General features: G+C 39.5%; 1 protein-coding gene across 2 annotated transcripts in view; it reads left to right on the top strand.

The window, feature by feature from the left end:
- Positions 1-21,920, top strand: part of PIGK (phosphatidylinositol glycan anchor biosynthesis class K) — a 63,689-nt gene that overhangs the window by 4,063 nt on the left and 37,706 nt on the right. For both annotated transcript variants that reach the window (XM_063407305.1, XM_063407306.1), the window contains exons 4-9: positions 1,512-1,647; positions 2,865-2,976; positions 3,322-3,418; positions 3,761-3,878; positions 4,634-4,744; positions 9,164-9,336. In XM_063407305.1, coding sequence (XP_063263375.1) covers positions 1,512-1,647; positions 2,865-2,976; positions 3,322-3,418; positions 3,761-3,878; positions 4,634-4,744; positions 9,164-9,336 — 747 coding nt within the window. The remainder of the gene's footprint in view (positions 1-1,511; positions 1,648-2,864; positions 2,977-3,321; positions 3,419-3,760; positions 3,879-4,633; positions 4,745-9,163; positions 9,337-21,920) is intronic.

Genomic DNA, 21,920 nt, shown 5'->3' with positions numbered 1-21,920 from the left:
GTCCATACAGATTCTCTAGTGATAGCACAAGGGTTAGAACAGTATCTCTTCTTTAACAACAGGAACAGGAAGGCTCTGAAGTATCTTTTCTTTGTGTTTCTACTGGAAGTTCTAGGGATGTTGGCACAGTTCCACCCAGCTGTTTCAGAATGTAATTTACTTCTGTCAGAACTGTGGAAGTGAACTTAAGGCACCAGCATCCATTGTGCAATAAGCTATATGTATCATATGCTCCTACAAAATTCCTTGTCCTGTTTTTTATTGGTAGTTTAGAGAACTGGTAGTTTCTCTGTCATGTCTGCCTAAAGTGTGGCCTGCTTCATCACTGCAAAATGCATGTTCTGATGCATTGAATTAGTATGGCACTTTTTTGTCCAAGTCCAAAACTGCACAACTGGAGTCCTCAGTTAACTCCCACTCAACTATGAGTAAAATTTTAAAAAAAAGAAAAAAAAAAGGTGTCTTTCTGGTTTTTCAAAGAGTGGATTTTGATACTCAGTTTTTAGATGCATTTTGGGGTTATAAATCCAAGGGAACGCACTGCAGAAGTGCTGTGGGCTGAAAGGCACAGAGAGATAGCTTTTGTTCTTGCACATGTCATTCAGAAGCAGCTGTCCCCTCTCCTGTGCAGCCTTTGAAGCACAGCCCTTGGCACTGCCTCAGAAATTCTGTCACTGGTCACCAGTCCTGCCCTTACCTGAGAACTTTCATCTCCTTTGCATCCTTTTTCATCTCCCTCTGTCTTCACTATTAAAGTCAAATAGGTGTGAGTTTTAGAAATCTGCAAGAACTACGGTGTGACTGAGTGTCTGTGTTCAGTAGCAAGATCCATTTCTTATCCATATCCAGAGATCTGGCATTAATCTCAAAAAGCCAGCCTTGCTTTAGACTACAGTAAAGGGTACTCTCCAAGACATTGGAGGAAACCTAGAGAGAGAGCCTGTTTCTTTAGCATTTACAGCAATTTTTATATGGATTTGAGCGTGTTTTTCCTTAGACAAACCTACTTTATCTGTTTTTTTTCTCTGCTGCAAGACTTCTTTCAAAATATTGACAAGACAAAAAAACCCCAAAACCCACCAACCAAAAGTTCCCAACAAACCTCAAAATCACATCTAAAAATAAGCATTTTCATGATTCTTGGAGTTGATTACTTTTAGTGCCCTTTAAAAATCTCGGATTTTTTTTATTAAGAGCTCTGACCTCCTAGGTTCAGGCAAGCCTGTATAGTAAAGTTGCTGATATCAAATACTCTCATCCTCATCTTTGGTCTGACTTAGTCCTGTAGATAAATGACAACCAGCTGCACTTCTGTGTGTGATTTCTTTGTGATATTGAGGATGCTCATAAGGAAATAGGGTTTAACTGTGCAAAGTTTTACTTGCAGTTCCAGGAATCTTTTTAATGATCCAAGCTATTGTTATAACTGTTGAACAGCATTGTTCTAATTTCTCTTTGACTGCTATATGAAAGTAGAATGTATGAAATGTTTTTTTTCTTATTTTCCACAGTCACATTGTCTTGATGCTGGCAGATGATATGGCGTGTAATCCCAGAAATCCCAAACCTGCCACTGTGTTTAGTCATAAAAACATGGAGCTAAATGTCTATGGGGATGATGTGGAAGTGGATTACAGAAGCTATGAGGTAACTGTGCTTTAATTAAAACACTGAGTCTTTATTTTTTAGTGTTAAAGATTTATTCAGCATCTGTGAAATCTGAGGAAGTCTTTCTGTTCATATTACTGGTTTTGGGCTGGGCTTTTATTGTCAGCTGATGAGTCTAAAACACACAACGCCTCCCCTCCTTGGTACTTGAGTTTGTATTTGTAGTTCATTGTACTAGGAACATGTTTAGTGTGTCTATTTTAAATAATGGAATAGAATAACATAACTGAAATTTCTCTGGAAATGACTGTTCAGTGTCTCATCTTGCCAACACAAAAATTACTGTGAAAATGTTGGTGTACAAGTGAATTGTTTATTAGGTAGATGTACTTCAATTCCTAATCTTAAGCATATGCTTCTAAAATAAAACAAAAGCCATAACTTAATCATTACTGCAAAGCAATTACTGTATAAAAATCTGCATTCTGTCACCCTTCTTTTTGTGTAATATTCCTTCATACCAGGCAGTGTCTCTACCAGTTGAGACAAAATTACACATCAGTTTCTTGGTTTAATACTGCTGTAGAATTATTGCTAAAGGTTTATTGGATTGTATTTAAGTAGATAGTAGATGTTTTATTTCTCTGAAGCTTTGTACAAAGAAGTGAAGACACAGAACTGGCATAGAGCTACATTCTTTTATTATGTTTTTTCCTGGGTATGGATTTGTTGCTGGCATTTGAGCTGTGCATGAGTACTTAAAGAGGAAGTGGTGCTTTATAGAATGTCTTGCAATCACCACTCAAATCTTATTTGATCATTCAGACTTATGTAATGAGTCTTGTGTTTTCTTTCCTGAGTTGCAGAGGGAATTTAAACTTTTGTTTTTCCATGGTAACACACACTTATGTTGGAGCATTTTGTGAGTACAGGAGCAGCTTTGACACAATGAAGCTCTATGCTGACAGGTTTTTAGATCAATGTAAATGTATTTAAAAATTGTAATGATGGTAAATTTATAGGATATAATTAAGGAACAGGCTGATGTTAGTGGAGTAAAGTTAAAGGTGCCACTTGATTCTTAACCTGAAGTAAAACCTTAGACAGAAAATGTTTATGCAGTTTATACCACACCATACTATGTCTGGTTAGACACACTGCATATTTTAGTGTTCCATTATTTAATTTCTGTAAGGCAGCCTATAGCTGATCAATATTTTTATCTTTAGAAAATTACTTTATGCTTCTGTTCATAGGTTACTGTTGAAAATTTCTTGCGTGTTTTAACGGGAAGAATCCCACCAAGCACACCACGATCTAAACGCCTTCTTTCTGATGACAGAAGCAATATTCTAATATATATGACAGGTAATTGCAGGTTTCTGTGTCCAATTTATTGATGCTTGCTCAGTTGGATGGGTTTATTGAAAGCATCAGTAGTCCAAATGCACAAAAGGATCGACCAAAAGATATTTTTCTGGTTTTAGCATGTCATTCTAATTAAGGAAAATGCCTGTAGAGCAGTACCAAGCCATTATAGTTTCCAGTTGAAATGGTGTATGTGTGTTGTTTTTACTGTACCAATATTTTATTTTGTTGGACTGTTTCTGGAGAAAGAGAATTGTGTTTACATTGTTTTAGGAAAACTATCAACTAGGCTGTATATCTTCCTTTAACCTACATCCTTGCCTAACTTCTGATTTTTTCTGTCAGGCCATGGTGGAAATGGTTTCCTAAAATTTCAAGATTCTGAAGAAATCACAAATGTAGAACTTGCTGATGCCTTTGAACAAATGTGGCAGAAAAGGAGGTAAGACATAAACATTGTGTAGACATTGAATATTGAATATCCTGAACATACTCTTAAGTGTTTCTTACTGGTAGGCCTTGCTTACCTGCAGCAGTGATACTGTCAGCTGTCCATAAAATTGTGTGAGAGTTTGCATTCAGAAATCAGAGTTTTACTTTTTGCTTTCAGCTTCCTGAAGTTAGAGCTGCTCAAATGTATTGCTTTGGGCAAACTTCCATCCTAAAAGTGATCAGGGTGAGCTTCTGATCCTTAGGTTCTGAGCAGCTGCCCTGTAACTAAAATCAAAGTATGTATATGGTGTTTAAGTAGAAATGGGTAAGGAGGCTGTTTTGTTTCTTTCAGGTACAATGAATTGTTGTTCATCATTGATACTTGTCAAGGAGCATCCATGTATGAACGATTTTATTCACCCAATATCATGGCCTTGGCTAGCAGCCAAGTAGGAGAAGATTCTTTATCAGTAAGTAGATTTATGTGATCCTGAAGACAATTTTCAAAATGCCTGAGTTAAAAGCACAATTCTTGCTGACTTTTAACTAAAGATTTCCCTTATTCTAATTGCTGAAGGTAAAAGATGTTTTGTGGGGAATTGACAAAACTTGTAAGTGTGCTGTGCCTGCCTGTTTTTGTGTGCTGTCCCAAAGAACCAGGCTAAAGATGGATTTCTGTGCTTGCTGGCCAGTTTAGGCATTGCCTAGGATAGCAAGGAATCTCATGGGAAGACTGCTGAGAGATGTGTGTGAGGAGTATTCAGTCTAGGACTTACTATACCTGATATAAAACAAAACAAAATGCTAACCTTCACCTGCTGTAATTATATCCCAGCTGAATTACAGGAGGAGCCAAAGGAGAGATCCCAGCCAGACCAAAACCAGCTGGTCAGGATTACCTGAACCCACACACTGCTGTAGGATACACTGGCTCTCCCAGCTCTGTTTTTCAAAGTCCACAGATCTGTGCTGGACCTTTAAGAAGGGGTTCCCTGCTTTTTGGGAAACACAGATATTACCAGGATTCAGTTTACAGATAAACTGCATTGTTCAGCTTATCACCAGTAGGTTTCTTCACAGCTAGCCATTTTCTTTGCGTAATTTGTCTAAGAACAAAAAAAATTATGCTTAACTTTTGCAACATGCTGTTACATTCTGTTCCCTCTCCTGAATGCTGAGTTGTCTCCTGCAAATGCCCAATAACTGCTGTGTGTTGTTTTTAAAGCATCAGCCTGACCTGGGGATTGGCGTTCATCTCATGGACAGATACACGTTCTATGTGTTAGAGTTCTTGGAAGAAATTCATCCAGCCAGCCAGACAAATATGAATGACCTAGTAAGTAGAATACTCAACATTCATGAATATGCTAATGACTTTAATAGTTCTAAAACTAATCTATTCTGTCTGTAGGGTTCTTCAAGTGCCTTTTATGCTCCTGCTGTTTCTCTCGGAAGCAGCTTTGGAGGAGGGGTTTTTTTGCCATTGTTAAATGTAGTTGTGTAACACTTCAAGGATTGTCCTCATTTGAAAGGGCTTTGCTGGCTCCAGAAAAAAATAACCAAAATGAGCCAGATTTTGTATTTTTTGCTGAAAAAATAATGAAGTATTCATTAAATATTCATATCAATAGAATGAAGCATTTGCATGTGAAATATTTTAGCAGGAAGCTTCTCAAACCAGGATAGCAGACACTTTGCGGGTGTGGAAAAGCAAGCATTGATGTTGTTTTGCAAAGGTAATTAAAGAGTTAAAAGTCTAACAGTGCACCCACAAATGCCTGCAAAGACTAATTTATCTGTATATCTGCTTAGATTCCAGAGCAAAATACATACAAATCCATTAGTGTTTGCACTTACCTATAGCTGAGGCAAACATTACTGTAGATATCAGGTGTGATGCAGAAGGAGAAGAAGCCAGCCAGATAACATATGACAAAATTTATGAAAATGCCTCTCTAGCAGTGAGATGTATACACTTGTGAGATGACATAAAACATATCCATATTTTATTTGCTCTGTTAACCCTTTATACCTGTTCCAGTGCTAGTTTCTTTGTAGTCAAGGGTTATACTTTGGTACCTTGTAGCTGTAAGTCCTGCTGTGCCACATCACTAATCTAATCCACCCCTTACAAAACACATTGTCATGGATTAATTTCTGTAAAAGGAGCAGCTGCTCAAAAGTTTTATGCCACCCTCTGTCTTCAGAGGATGGTGTTAGTCTGACTGCTACATGTGTGCTAGAATTCTCTGTAAACAACCCACACTTGGCAGATTTTATGTTGCTACAGAATTGATTCAGTGGCTAAGACTCAAGCTTCTTTTACTTCTATAGGAATGAAATTCTGTCCTATAATTTTATAACTTCTAATTATGGAATACAGGTAACTTTAAAATAAATAATAAAGAAAAAATGCAAGTTCTTTATTGATTAAATATCTTTGTCTAGCCTGTTCATTCAAATGTCACTGTAAACCAGAAAATTAATTTCTGTTAATAATAAAAAGTCTTAAAAAGAAAGAGTGCTTTCTACTGTGTAAGACACTCTCTTGGAAGTGGTATAGGTGCTCTGGCCAGCAGGATGTTAATCTGATCATTGTGAAAAGTGTAGAAATTTGTTAGCTGGCCAAGTAGTTTACTTTTTGAGCTCTTTGGCGAAGATACCCAACTGTGTTTCTGCTTATATGCCAAATATTGAGGAAGAGCTGAGGGAAGTTATCCATACTGGTAAATCCCTTCCATCATGTAAGTCATCTTATCATACCTTGATTTGCTGATGGATGCTTGGGGAGTGGAAGAGATGGGACACAAATATATCTTGATTTGTGATAATTTGTTCAAGGTTGGATGGGACTTCAGGCCTGGTCTAGTGGGAGATGTCCCTGCCCTTGGCAGGAAAGTGGAACTAGAAAATCTTTGTCTCTTCCAACCCAGACCATTGTGTAATCAGGTGCTGAGTCATAATCTGCATGCATCTGAGCAAGTGTGACTACTTGACTTTGAGTCAGTGCTTTTCAAGGCTTCATCTAAGAGTTCTGCATTGACATATGGTTAGTCCATGGTAAGGATATAAACCTGGTTTTTTGCCAGCAGTTGCAGGAGGTACTCTATCCAATACTGATTTTTCAAATTTAAATTAATGCTTTCCAAGATCAAGGTAACTTACATTGCTCACTACCTAGCTTTAAAATCAAATGATCTTTAGTTGTTTGATCTTCTGATATGTCAAATGTCTTCTCTTTTTGAAGTACTGTGTATTTGTTACACTGCTTCTATGCCTTTTACTTTTCTCTTTACTTTTCTCTAGCCACTCTTGAAACAGATTCTCTTCACATCCACCTAAGATTTGGATATTGCATTCCTGCAAAGAATGATACATCATTTTTCATAATCCACTCCACCTACTCCCCACCTGCTCCATCTGTGTTGCTAAGGGATAGTATAAAGCTGTGCAAATGACTGACTTTGGGTTTGATCACAATTCCCTGAAAATAAAAACTACATTGAAATGTCATACATTTGAACTTATTTTAAAATAAGATTCAAATAAATTTCTAAATGAGGTCATAAAATAGCTAAATTGTTGTTAGAAAAGTTAAGATAACAAAGTTGGGGGAGTTGTTTAGGTCTGTTTGAAAAAAAAATCTAAAAAATTTGGAAAATTAATATAGGAAAAAATGTGCTTAACTCAGCCAGTGTTTGTGTTTTCCTTTGTTTGTCAGAAGACCTCCGTTATTAGTGTTAATCTGCTGTGCTATAGTGGGTTTGCAGTCCTTTCTCACACTGGGTTTTTAACACTGAAGTCTTCTTCTCACTGCCACTTCATATTTTTGTTCAAATTGGTATCGGTGTGTTGTGGTAGTAAACTGTTGTGGGACAGGTAAGAATTAGTTGGATGCAGTATCAGTTTCCCATTTTCAGTGCTGATACAGGTTTTTTTGACGTTTATACTCTCAAAACATTGGTGAGATACTTACTTGTATAACTGCAGCATTAATTAGTGCTTCAAATAGTGGGATTAAAACAAATGCTTACTTTTTATAGTTTAGTTCAGAGACTTACTTGTTATGTTTGTGCCCTTAATTGGAGCAAAGCTGGAGAAAATTGATAACGTTTTGGTGAAAATGAAAACTTCAGAGGGTTTGTGTGTGCATTAACAAATGGCTTTTGTGTGGGAAGCATGATGCTGATGAGTCTAGTTCATTTTCACCACAGGGAAGATAACAAGGGTTTGATTTGCCTCATCTTTTCTTTAGCAGCCAACAAAAGAGTTGAGAATCATTAAAATAAGAGCTGAGTGTTTGTGTGTGCTTGTATGCTTCAGGTAAAGGTGAAAGTGAGCTGAGGTCTTCCTGGACAAGCAGCCTAATGCCATATGCTTACAGGCTTAGGCTAAAAAGGGATTGAAGAGAAACTGGAATAGAGCAGAAGGGAGGAATGGGAAGATAGAATCTGTCCTCTTGAAGAAAAGCTAGATTGTTTCCTCCCTGGGAAACTTTTTGTAGTGTAGGGCTCTGTTGTCCAAAGAGAATGAGCAACAAAAGCCCGTGCATTTTGTGTCAGGCTGAGCACAGTATTTCTACTGGGAAGTATGGCCTGAAACTCACAGTTTTTTATCAGTCATAAGCTGGGATAATTCAAGTTGTATTTGTACTGAGCTGATTAGGACCTGTGTTTTTGTCATAAGGATGCAACCTTGTAAGAGCTGACCCATGATGTAATTTAGGTATGTGAGCTCTAGATCCTGTGGTTGATGGACCTGTTTGTGAAAATCTTGGAAAATTTAACATTAAGGAAGATGAGTGCCCATGTGGAGAGTGGCAGTTTTAGTCCTGTATGTTAAATCTCTTGTAAAATGTTCTGTATGGCTGGAATGTGAAGGACTCGCATAACCTGTACTGTTACCAGGTGATCTGTGTTGTGGCAAGTGTGGCAGGACTTGTGCAAATGGCTTTGTATTTGTATTGCCTTGAGTGTCTGCTGGGAACATAACAAACTTGTTACTTGCTAGGCATCCTGTCTTGGCAGGTGTTCTAAATACTGCAACAAATCTGTCACTGTTCCTTCTGTTTTTTTTAGTGCTGGTTTTGTGTTTTGGATGTTGCAGTGTGTGGGGGATATAGGGGATCTGATACGTAGACAAAATATGCAGGTAAAATAGCTAATAAGGTATTTGGCTAGTTTGTAGGTGTCACTGGATATCTGTGAACTTAATGCAAATAAAGCACTTTTGATACTTGAAGATCTTGTGTTAATTTGTGAGTTATAAATTAGAAATAAGACCGATGGACTTCTTTTTCTGATCAAAATGTAAATTTTTGCTTCTTTATGAAACCTTCAACATAGCTGCTTATCAACGCTTGTTTAATTTTGCATGCCTCCCTTTGGTAAATATGAAGAATTTATGCCCACTTGTGACTTCTGGAAGGTTATAGCAGCATTGCTGCATCTATATTCAGCAATATATTTGTGCATTTATCAGTTAGATGTAATTGATAGTTGGCTTTCACAGGAGCATTTTTAAACTCCAGTGGCATTATTGTAAGGAAAAAGGTTTTCAGAAATGCTTAATCAAGATGTTCATGCAGTTTAATATGTTTTTTCAACCATTTTTTCCAGCTATGGAGCTTGTACTGAAATTACTGCAAGTTACGTGTATCATTTATTTTTCTTTTTAATAGTAATTTCATTTTGGAAGGAGTATGTAGAGACTGTTGAATGAAGGACAGGATGTGATTGTCCATGCTGGTTTACAGTTTCAGGTCTGTCCAAAAAGCTTGTGTGTTTCCACGCCTGGGCACCGGACCGACCTGTTCCAGCGAGACCCTCAGAAGGTTCTGATCACAGACTTCTTTGGCAGTGTCAGGAAGGTGGAGATCACCACAGAGACTCTCTCCTTGGACCGCCACGTGCCTGGCTTCGAGAGCAAGTAAGTAGTTGTTATTTGGACCTGATTTGTGTAGCTTTGTGCCACAAAAATGAAATAGTTGTGTAACTGCCAAGGAAAAAGAACTCTGACTTCCTGTCATTTCTTACAAGGAATCAGGCAGTTAATATGGACGTGCTACTGTGATGAAGTTGTCAGCTGAAAACTGTTTAAAAGAGTTTCCTTTCCTCACCCTTGTAAATGAATGCTGCTTAAGACCAAGGTGTCGATGTCTACAACAACACAAGTTGTTCAGAATTTTCTGTCTTAACATTTCTGCTTTAGCTCTCAAATATTTACTGCAATTCCTGCTTGTGGTAGCTTGCCCCTCCCCACATAAGCCCTGAGTATAAGCCATCAGGTTAGGTGTTCAATACCAATTGGCTTTTTAATAAATGCTTTGTTTGAGTTCTATGAATTCTCAGGCCTTTGACATTATTTTGTCCTGAGAATTTCTGTTCCTGAGATTCAGTGATTCATTTGATTAAAATTGCTGGTGCAAGTTCATTGGTTGAAGTTGTAACAGGGCTTCCTTTGCTTTGTGGATGAGGAAAGAAGTGTAAACTTCTTTGTATTTTTGGGATTCTGTTGCCACCTATTGGGAAGATGTAAAGGAAGATGTACTTGTTCCATAGGGTTTATTTAGCATTGTACTTCTGTTTCTGTTGTGTCTTTGTGCTTGATGATACAGCTCTGTAGGAGGGGAAACAAAGGATTGAAATACTGTGTTGTATCAGGGACTAAATGATTTTCAACACATACGTTTATGTAAGTTCCTGTCTGCCTTGTTGTTTACTGTTGCTCAAGCCAGTGGATAGCAGTTTTATTTTTTTTAAGATAACAGTAACTCTGGTCCTTATCATTATGAATGTCATTCAAGGTTTAGTGTATTTCATATTTTACTTTCATACTGTATTTATATCTGCATCATATGCATTAGTACATACCATATAAATCTGAACCTAGTTTTGTGATTCCTTAGTATAGGACAGCACTTAGTGGCACTAAATTTGTTTTTTCACTGAAGAATAAAAAGCTCTTGGCAAGTAAAAGACATTTTGCTAGTCAAAAACCACGATAAAAACTTACCTATGTGGGTTTCTAATTTGTGGACAATTGAAAAGAGAAATAGATTTTGAAGGGCTTTACCATTCTGAAACAGGAAATGAGTGGTAGGAATTTTCAGCTTTTTTTTGTGTGTGTTAGTTTGGTGTCAGTAGTGGAGAGATTTTTGGTGCCTGACGCTACTGGACTGCACACATGGAAGCATGTTGAAAAATGAGCACTCAAGCACACAGAGGAATATTATCCTTGTGAAATGTTCTGATATTTAATGAAAGCTGCATTACATTATCATAGCAATTCCACTTAAATCTGTGAAATTGGAAGGGATGAGGACATCTGGTTTAATAGTTCTCCCTTATACAATTTTCTAAAAAAGTACTTAAGTTTTCAGTGTCTTTTTACCATTTGGAAAGAGTTTATAGACAATATGTTTTTAATGGAGGAGAAAGTATGGAATTTGTTTAAAAAGGACTGAAAAATTGTAGTATAGCTCTAACAGACAGTGGTATGGAGTGCTTAATAAATTCCGTAAGCAGAATTCTGAGGTCAATACCTCTTGGGATGACAGCTCTGTTTAGCTACAAAAAAATTAAGAATTACAGCTTAAAGTGAATTTATTAAATGAAAATGTTAATGCTTTTTAAAAATGCAGTTTTGGAGTGTCTGATCTACAAGATCTAGTTATTCTGTTTTTTTAAGAGAATGTTATGAGCATTACACGCACCTATTTCTGAGGGTATTGAGAAGGCAGAACACAAATTACATGATTTTTGAATAGGTGCTACCACTGATTGTCCCAAACTAATGTAAGAATGATTCCTGAATGAAAGAATGTGAGTGCTTATTCTTAACCCTCTCAGTGTCAGCTAAGCCCTTCTGTGCCTTTTGGGAATGCGATGGCTGTTGACACTCTCAGGTAAAACAGCTGGGGAAGGATGGGGCAAGCACAGCCTGGTTTATTTTTTGTTACATTGGGAGACAACTAAACCAAGCTTATTAAAAATGAAATCATCCTTCCAAAATAGTTACGACTAATCTTGTTCATGCCTGACATTGTTTTAAAAGCGGTGATGGAGCAGAAGAAAATAGTAGAGAATTGAACTTGGGCCCTTAAGAGTTTGTAAGATTTATCAACCAAGAGGTATTTGATAGATCACTAGTATATACTACTAGTACATCAAAATTTGTCTTACATTGGTTACTGAGTGTGAAGATGCTCTTGGTTTAATATTTGATGAAGTCTCGAGGCTTCATTCAGCTGAATGTCCTCAGTTTTATTTCCCTCAGTGTTAGCTTCATACCTTTTTTCTTCTCCTTTTACATACTGGTGGCAGTAGAACACTACAGAATGTTTGTGTTACAGAGCATAATCAGAAAATGAAATCCAGGCCTCAACTCTGACACAGTCTTAAGTAGTCTGTGTCAGATCTGATTTGTTTGTTTGAAAGCTGCAGGTGTCACACGTGCAGATAAGGACATTAAAAGCCCAAAGAACAAAAGAGGTAAACCACTGATTACACAGATTATGGGTAAAGAAGATGCTGTCATGTGAGGCATGAACATGTATCAGGATTGTACTGCTGGCAGACTGTTCAAATTCTCATCTTGCCCACTGCTGTGACTTTGCCAAATCTTTTCAATAGAAGTTTGTTCTTTTGTTACACAATTGCTTAGCAATTACTTGGTTGTACAGATCCGCTCCCAAGCCCAGCGTGAGCCATAGCTGTGCAACCAGATCAGAACTGGCAGCTTCACGTGGAGCTCCTGCCGTGACATTTGATGAGTGAGGCCTTTCAGGTTTCCTCTGGCTTGGGCTGAGGCTCATACAGAGAACAACTACTAATTAACCAAGAGAAGAGGCATTCTTTCTATCCACGTAGTGGTAGGTGAATATTTGCGAGTAAAAGCTTTAAAAAATAAAGAGAAGGTTCCTCTGCTATTTCCTTTCTCCGTAGCTGTTTCAGTCTAAGCTGTGTTCACTTCAAAGGGCTTGTTCTGCGGCTGCCTCAGTCCTGACAGGGATCTGTAGCTGCCAATTTTAGCAGAAAATCTGACAGTCTAGGGGTTCTGAGGCTTCAGATGGTTATGTTTTGTCTAAATCCCCTTGCAAGTGCAAAAAGTCAGCATTAAGGAGTAGAAGAAATCTTGCTTCTTTGGAGGAGGAGCCTTGCATGTTTTAGAACATCTAATAAATCAGGAGTGTGTCTTTTAAACTTGGATTGTAACTCTACAGCCAGTTGGAGCACTTTCTCCTTTTCAGTTCTTGTCATGAGGAAAAGACCTGTATCAGCAGAAAGTGTTGGTAAAAATTGGGATGAATATTTCCCTTGAGGGTAGTAAGAAGTGAATTAAAGACAGCACCATATAAAACCATCCTAGTTTCATTGCTTTTGAGAATTAGGCTTTGTATTTAATACTTCTGTTATGAAGAATTGTGATACTACTGGCAGTGACTGTTTTCCTAAAAATAAATAAATTGGTCACTTGTGTTAGGAGGGATGTTTGTGCAACAGGCTAATTATGAGTAATTGGTTAATTTGCAGAATATTACTAGCTAATGTTCTCTCAATCTATTGTGCTTGTGTGTGTCGGTGTCTGTCCTTTCTTCTTTTCCACCAGCTATTTTGAATTTGATGTGCTTAATAATTAAAGCTGCTGTTGTGTGATCCTGAAGCCTTGGGGAATCCACTTTATGAACCAATAGGTAATTTCTTTATTTGGCAACTAGATACTGCTCGGCTCAGTGGGCTTTCCTTAAGATGAGTGTCTGGGTTTGTTCCGAGATCCCCGTTCAGTCTGTGCCGGGTGTCACCAACCCGCAGTTCTTTCACGTTTCCCGAGTCCCGTTAGGAGCAGTTCTGCCGCTCCCGTTCCCGGACACGTTCGCGGCTCCTGGCGGGTCCCGCGCCCCGCGGGGCGGCAGCGCCGGGCGGACCGCGCCCGCTCCCCGCCAGGTGGCGCCTTAGCGCCGGAGCGGCAGCGCGGCGGGCGGGGCTGGGACAGGGACCGGGACAGGGACAGGGACTGAGACCGGGACAGTGACCGGGACCAGGGCTGGGACAGTGACCAGGACAGTGACTGTAACCGGAGCTGGGACCGTAACCGAGGCTGGGACTGGGGCTGGGACAGTGACGGTAATCGGTACAGGGACTGTAACCGGGCAGTCACAGGGACCGGGACCGGGACAGTGACCGGGACCGGGGCTGGGACAGTGACTGAGACCGGGACAGGGACCAGGACCGGGACAGTGACTGTAACCGGAGCTGGGACCGTAACCGAGGCTGGGGCTGCGACAGTGACCGTACTGGGGACCGGGAGCAAGGCTGAGGCTGGGACCGGGGCCGGGGCAGTGACTGGGGCTGGACAGTGACTGTAATCGGTACCGGGGCTATGGCCGGGGCCAGGGCAGTGACTGGGGCTGGGATCAGGGGGACCCTGCCGTGCCCGCCCCATGCCCTGCTTTGTGGGACCCCTTCGGAATCAGGCGGGCGTGGAAACGGGGAGTTCAACTTGGTGCTTGTTCGGTGGAAATTCGATGGGATAATGGGAGGTTTTTATCTTATTTTCCACTTTTCCTATTGGATGACAACATGGTAGAGATGTAGCATGTTTCAGTTTCAGAGTAATGTAAAAATAGAAGAAAACCTCAGAATTTAGCAGGTCTCTACTCATCTGAATTGAATTGCCAGTGGGATTAAGAAGCTGTTACTTCTAGGTCCATAAACATCTTCAGTTGAGTGTCATAATTTTTCCCATGAAGAGCACTAATAGATTACATAGGTACTGTATTTTCCTATAATATCTCACAAATTTATTGTGTTTTTTAGTGATAAGTTTGGATTTCATAATCCATGTGCTTTCTAATAGCCTACAAGTAATTAAAGAAGATGGGTGAACCAATACTTGCTGTTAAGTATTACTGCTGGATTTCCTAAACTATTTTGTAAATATATTTGGAGTTTCTTTGCTTGCACGAAGATAGGTCAGTATATACACAGACATATATACACATGCTCCTATACCTGCTAGTGTAAAAGAGCTTTTCAAGGTAATACAACTGAAATTAGTATGAAGACTATAGAAGGAAAAATTACATAGGAGGACACAGTCTCACTAGTATAATGTTGGTATAAAATAAATAAAAATGACTGACAATATCAAAAGGAACTGCAGGTGTAAATTGTGCTGGGAAGACTTTAAATACACTAAAGTGCTATGCTTGGTAATTACAGTCCTTGTTTAGCAAGGTATTTTTAAAAGTCGCTTTGGACAATTTATTTTTTATTCTCTTGAAAGGATTTTTGACCATGCATTTTCACAGATCTGGGTTTTTTTTGGTAACAAAAAAAAATCTTTTAGAACTATAGCTCTTGTTTCAGATTTTCTTTGGTGATTTTTTTCCTCCCTTTTCCTCCAAATTTTTTGTGGCATTTTTTCTATGAGAAACCTTCAACTGTTGGTAGCAGGTTGTGCTTCTATCATTTCGTATTTTCAGTACAACACTGCTTTGTTAAACCTATATATAGTTAGTTATTTCTATGTATAATTTCAATAGGCAAAGAAACCTCTTGGTCTGTAGAGGAACCATGAAGCACATGCAAGTGAGTGGCAGTATTTTATTGGATTCAGCTTTTGAATCAAGTTCAGTACCTTTGCATTCTTCACAGGTGACTTAGATATGCCAGTTGGCTTGGGCATGTGTAGTGTTAGGCAGTGGACAGGTAATGTCTGAAACCTGCATGGCAAATTTAGTGGGAGATCTTAAGTATATCTAGTAGATTTTGACATCATCTAGATAGCTTGAGAATATCCAGCTATCACAGGATATTTGATCTAGGGGTTTTATTTTGTTTCCCTTTATCCATTCCTTTTTATACCTTTCCTATGTAAAAATCTTATTTTGTTTCATTATTTCTTTTTCATCTCTCCTCCCTGTATGATCTTTACCTGCTATTATTTTTGCAGTTGAGCAGGCTGCTTTATAATTGCAGTCTGCTGAAGTGCTTGTTATTCTTTCTAGTGCTATTTATATGGAGGTCCTGGCTTGATTTTCTTGCTTTGCTGCCCAGGTGATAAATAAAAATTAATATCTGTTCCTAGAGGTATTTCTGTAGCTGTGTGCTGTATATTGCTGCTGAAGAGGACCATGAAAACAGCTGTAGTATTTGGCATAAGTCTGACCAGGAAATACTTTCATGTAATTTTGGCATGTTTTCAGCACTGTGAGATAACATGGGAATTTCAATAAAACTGTGTTACTATTACTTGCTTCCTGTCAGAGGTACCAGAACTGCTGTTGATGGTTGTTAGAATACCCTTCTTGTGTGATTTCTAGCAGAGTGAAGAAAAGCAGGGGTGAAGAGAAGCCAATATCGGGAAACAGATGTGGGCCTCCTAGGTCTTCGGTATTTAGAGGCCAAGCTCACAGTGGCATTCCTAATGCCCTAAAAAATAATCTGGGCACATAACTATTAAATTTCCAAGGTTCAAGCAATATTACTACTTCTTAAAAATATACTGTTAAGCCATATGCAAATGCTTTTAGGCTTTGTGTGTTTTCGTGTTGTGAAAAAGCTTACACTTGATTTTTTTGAGCACCTGAGGGATGACCTTTTGGTTGGTCAGAAATTTCTGCCTCTGAAAATTTCTGTTGCCCAAAGCTGTGGAGGGAAAGGGGCTGTCTGCCTTCACAACATATTTATATAACAATGGTTGAAACACCATAAACTGATCTCAGTCTACGTCTTCCGGCCCTCCCAATAGGAGGGGCCTTTCTCAAGTCAGATGTTTGCTGGACCAAAGGTGTCATCATAGAGCTATTACATTTATTAGTGAAATGCAGGTAGCTGAAGGCCTGTTGTTGGTTTTGGTGAGCTGCATGATGGTGTGGAAGATTGAAATGTGTCCCTGAACTGCTTGTTTCTGAAGGCTCTACTACACTCAGAGAAGTTACACTGCACAGTGGGCATACTGAGAGACCTAGTTCTTTAGCAAAGAAGTGAAATGTAAGTTGTGAAAGAAGAGCTGAACTCAGAAAAAGCATTGCATTATAGCCAGGCATTTCTTTTCTATCCAGCTAGATCTTAGAATAGACCAGTGTGAATTTCTGGTATCTGGGGCGCAAGAAAGTCACAGTTGCATCAAAGGACGGAAAGAAAACTAGAGGTGATTAAAAAAGGCAATTCTGATCACATAAAGCACTGGATTTACAGATGGCTTGCTGAGTACTGTTTAATATTACTTTATAAAATGAAATAGTTTTATGTATTTGGTCAAGAGTATCAGAAATCTATAGAAACAGATGCTGAATACATCTACTGAAGTGCCCTAGCTACTGTGAAGATTATTTTATAAAATTTGTAGGATGGCAAAGTATTATCTCTGTGGTGAGATTGATCTTTCAGGAAAAGATAGTAATGGTGCAAACAAAGAATTTACTGCAAAATGGGATTTATTCAGCATTTTTGCAGGCAGAAGACTGATTGCATGACAGGTTTGTTATTGGTAAATACCAGGAGAAACAAACAAGAAGTAATGAAGCACAATAAAGTCTTTTGTATCCCCTGAAGTGGAAAAAGAAAAAAGGATGAAAGCAGGATGCTTAGGGAGCTGGAGGAATACCTGCTCTGGGGTTGGATATGTTGTATCTTTTGAATCCTAGTGAACGTTATTAATTTAGGTCCAGTTTACTGTTTGGAGATTCCTGGGGTGGCAACTGTGGATGTTCAGCTTTTAGAGACTGGTGGCCACCCACCTCTGCTCTGCCAGTTAAATTGGGCTCAAGTTTGTGTGATGAAAAAGAACTGAAAAGGTTGAAACCCCCTTAGTCATGTGCCTAGAGATCAGAGCTAATTTGGAACATAAAGACAGGCAGGATTTTTCTTTCACAAAATGAACTGGAAGTTGTTAGTCTGCGTATAAGTGTGAAGATGTGTTCATATTCTGTAATGGAGCACCAGAATTTCTTGCAAACTGAAATTACTATTTTTTATGTAACCAAAATATATTTATGTTTCTTATGGATGGGGGAATGGTTCAAATCAGTGGGCTTCCAAAATATATAGATTGAAACCACAGGACTGTTTAGGGAATTTCCCATTCACTTTGTACATACTACATGAAATTAGTTAGATCACAGCATTACTTGAACAGCATTTTGGTGACAGGCAGGAATGAGAATTTAGAAGCAAGTTTGGAGAGGGAGACTGTGTCTTCTTCCCACCCCAGCCAAGTGTTGAGACAGGAATAGTTCAGTCCAGGAGCTCTCAAGAGAAGACAAGACCACGATGGAGTCTAGAATCTCCTTTCCTGTAAGGAAGGGAAGAGTAATTGTTGAGCATTGGTATTCACAGTTGCTTTAGCATAAAAAATTCCTTGAGTTATATGATAGTCATTTTAAATTTCTCTTCCTACTGGTTAAAAAAAGTTGCTGAAGTGTAGCTAATGTACCAGTTTACTCCTCTACTAAGGGAATGGTTTATCAGAAACTGGAACAAATAAAAATGTAGCACCTTCATCCTGCCTTCTGTTGCTGGATTTTTAATTTTACAGTGGTATTTTCTGTGTAATTCTCTGTGTAATTGCTATGTGAAAAACACACAAAAAAATCAATTCTAGAGGGACCAGATGCAGAGGAAGAGATTGAATAATACTTGTAATGTATTGGTATAATTTTAGACACTGATTGAAGGATAAGGGAAAGCTCTGCTAATCTTTCAGATTAATCTTCAACAGATGATAATCTTTAAATTGATGTTATGTTTTCACTCTTTTTATGTTTCATATCTCAATTTTTAAAAAGTGTTCATTAGATTGTTGGGTTTTCAGCAGTCAGTGATAAATGACAGACGTTTAGATTTGTACTTTGGGTGTACAAGTGGGTTACCTCTTGTACCTGTTCTGCAAAGCATTTGAATTCACATTTAACATGAGGAGTCTGAGTATCCTCATCAGGTTAGCCATTACTGAAAGTGGGTTTGCTGTCCTGGGACACGGAATGTTCTTAGGCAAATCTGGGTGCATTTGTCCTGCTTGGGGAAGCCAGACTGGCTTTCCTGTCAGAGCAGGCCACTGAAATGCATCTCCCGGGTTCCGTGGCTGCACCGCGGCTGTTCCCGGGCGCTCTGGCCGCCCCTTGCCCTTACACTCCGTGGTGTGGCAGGTCTGCCCTGGCTGGGGAGGGACTCCCTGCAGGGAGAGATCAGCTGGGCTGTGCCCTGGCTGAGGGCACTGTGCCCTGGCTGAGGACTGCGTGCCCTGGCTGAGGACTGCGTGCCCTGGCTGAGGGCTGCGTGCCCTGGCTGAGGGCTGCGTGCCCTGGCTGAGGGCTGTGTGCCCTGGCTGAGGGCTCTGTGCCCTGGCTGAGGGCACTGTGCCCTGGCTGAGGGCACTGTGCCCTGGCTGAGGGCACTGTGCCCTGGCTGAGGGCTGCGTGCCCTGGCTGAGGGCTGCGTGCCCTGGCTGAGGGCTGCGTGCCCTGGCTGAGGGCTGTGTGCCCTGGCTGAGGGCACTGTGCCCTGGCTGAGGGCACTGTGCCCTGGCTGAGGGCTGCGTGCCCTGGCTGAGGGCTGTGTGCCCTGGCTGAGGGCTGTGTGCCCTGGCTGAGGGCACTGTGCCCTGGCTGAGGGCTCTGTGCCCTGGCTGAGGGCACTGTGCCTGGCTGAGGGCACTGTGCCCTGGCTGAGGGCTGTGTGCCCTGGCTGAGGGCACTGTGCCCTGGCTGAGGGCACTGTGCCCTGGCTGAGGGCACTGTGCCCTGGCTGAGGGCTCTGTGCCCTGGCTGAGGGCTGTGTGCCCTGGCTGAGGGCACTGTGTCCCCGGGGCAGCGCTGACCTGTGCCTGGGCTGTGCCGCTTGCCACGCGTTTGCTCAGGCCCATCTGGGCTCTCCGAGGCACAGGAGCCTGGGGCTCTTGGTGCCAATATGTTTTCCCCATGGCTGCTTTCCTGGAACTGCAGTCTGGGGCAACTGTTCTGCTGGCAGCAGCTTTCCAAAACTGGGGCCAAATCTGGCCTGCAGGTTATCCATCTGAATTTCCTCCCAAGCAGCACAGCACTCGGAAGGATGGGAATGGTTAGATCTTCTATGCAATCAGAAAGATTGTCTAAGTGTAAACTGTGTGAAAGGGGTAGATGGGAGTAGATAAGTTTTTCTTCTTGTTTCACAGTAGGTTTTTAAACTTGACAGGTGGAGTCGTGCATATAATACTACAATTGTATTAAATAATTTTGGTGAGATAAAAATCAGAAAGGGTTCTTGTATACCTAGATGATCTCTGGTCCTTTGTTATCTGCAAGTGAGACGTTACCATAGACATGCTCTAAAATTTCAGTAGTATTTTTGTGTTTGAAATAGTAGGAGAAAAGTTACACCTCTGAATAGTTAACAATTTATAACTCTTTTTAGTTGGGGAGAATATAGTGAACCCTGTAGTTACTCCTTGGTTTATCTCAATTTAACTGTAACATAATATTTAAGCTTCACAGTTCCCCACTGGCTAGTATTTTTTTTTCTGTTGGTTACTTAAGAGTCTGAACCATGACTTCCTGCTAGAATAAAATAGGAATGAAGACTTCTTGCTGTAGGTCTAAATTTTAACTGGGGAATTGGAGCAGAACAGCCACTAAGTGAAACTGCTCTAAATCTCAGCCATAGAGGACGTAACCTCTGTTTCTTCCTCAGCTGTCAAATAGAGTGCCCTAGTTCTTTTTCCTTTGTGTGTGGTTCCCTCTGATATAGTTTTTACTAACAGGTACTTTATTACAAAATATTCTGAGCTGACTTCTATCTTATTAGATGCTTAGGAGCTTTTACAAATGTCTCCATAAAAATATATGGCATATCTGTAAAATGGATAAATCTGCACTCTGCTGTAATGTTTTAAAACTGGAAACTGTGTGTGCACACAAAAAATGTGGTTAGATAGAAAACTGTCCTTAAATCAGAATATTTCTATGTGGTTTGCAAATCTAATGGCACTACTGAAAAATATTAGGCTGTTTATTAATTATAAAGTAATTTAGGATGGACAAGAGAAAATATTAGCTAGCTGTGGCAGGATGACTTCTCATGCCGTAGATTCAAAGATGGTTTACATCAGTGTCACTCTAAATATTTTATAGTAATAATCATTGTATTTATGTGATGTGTCTGTTCAGTTACTAACGAGCAGCTATGTCATGAAAACAGCTTCTCCAGTTGTCATTCTTGGAGATGCTTGCAGCAACACTGGAAGCTGTGGAAAGGTCACGGATGAGGACACATTTCCAGCTGGTGGCAGAGTGGGGGAGAAAAAAAATTAGGGTTTTTTATGTAGCTGTACATATTTTGCAAATAGGGGGATTCCATTCTGGTCACAAAATTCTTATTATATTGCGCCATTGAGGTTTTGTGCAAACATAATTATTTCTTCAACACTGTGGGAGAGTATGCATGAGCCAGTTGGTAATTCTGTGCCTTATTATGACTGTTTTTAAATTCAGATAATAGTAAATATAAAACATTTAAAATTACAGTGCAGTTTTTAAAATATTATCATTATCACTGCACTGAATTTTCTGTACATTTATGTGAGTTTTGTGGCTGAAAATAATAGATGCAAGGGTTGTCTTAGAATAATAGTGATTAGTAGTTTGATGTGGTATTTATTTATGGTAGTACATCACCCAGGAGGTGCTTAGTTGAGTTTTTAGATAGCCTAGGTAATTGTTTCTAACGGGTTTCTAACTGTTCCTTTCTGCTTTCACTGGATGTAAAATGAAGTCCTTTATGAGATACATTGAAACAGGAAAGAAAAAGTGGGGGGAGGGGAAGCTCATTTTACATCTTGGTAATTATATCATAAAATGCAGCTATGGAGGAGACCTAATTGCTGTGTGACTGTTGCCTGTATCTTGCTGTGAGCATAGGAGAAAGCTGTAGAAATCGTGGTGATACGGATATCATTGGAAAGGAGATCCCACCTACTGAGGAATCCAACCATCCTTAATGTGCCAAATGAATATGCAACCTGCACATGGTAACAAACTGAAGTCTCAGTAAAACTAGGGGAATGTAAATTGAAACAGGGAATAATTAATGTATTAATGCATTTTATGCCTACTGTGCTCATCTAGTAATCAGATTATTTTGTTAAATGTAATTAGAATTGTAAAAAGAATATTTGTATAGAAAGCTAACTTAAAGAAACAAAATTGCTGAATTGAAGAGAAGCAAGATTATTTATTTTCACCTGTCCTTGTAAAATAGAAGTGTAGTTTTTAGGTATGCTACTTACATACTGAATTGCAAAAAGTTAATAGGAGGGGAGGAAATCAGGAAATCAATATTATCAGAAATAACAGCAATATGCATGTTAGTCATCTACTTAAGTCAAAAAACATAATGTCCTTCTGGTTATAAACCCTGAAATTAAGGCAAATTTCCATAGCCATAATAAAAGACAAAAAGATGAATTATTACTGTCGAAGCAAATGGGTATTGGCTGCAACCCATCCCCAGAGAAAGTAATACAAATTCATTTTC

The sequence above is a fragment of the Prinia subflava genome, chromosome 10 (assembly GCF_021018805.1).
Source record: "Prinia subflava isolate CZ2003 ecotype Zambia chromosome 10, Cam_Psub_1.2, whole genome shotgun sequence".
Taxonomy (NCBI): domain Eukaryota; kingdom Metazoa; phylum Chordata; class Aves; order Passeriformes; family Cisticolidae; genus Prinia; species Prinia subflava.
Note: the sequence above shows the minus strand (reverse complement) of the source record. Positions and strands in the feature narration are given on the sequence as shown.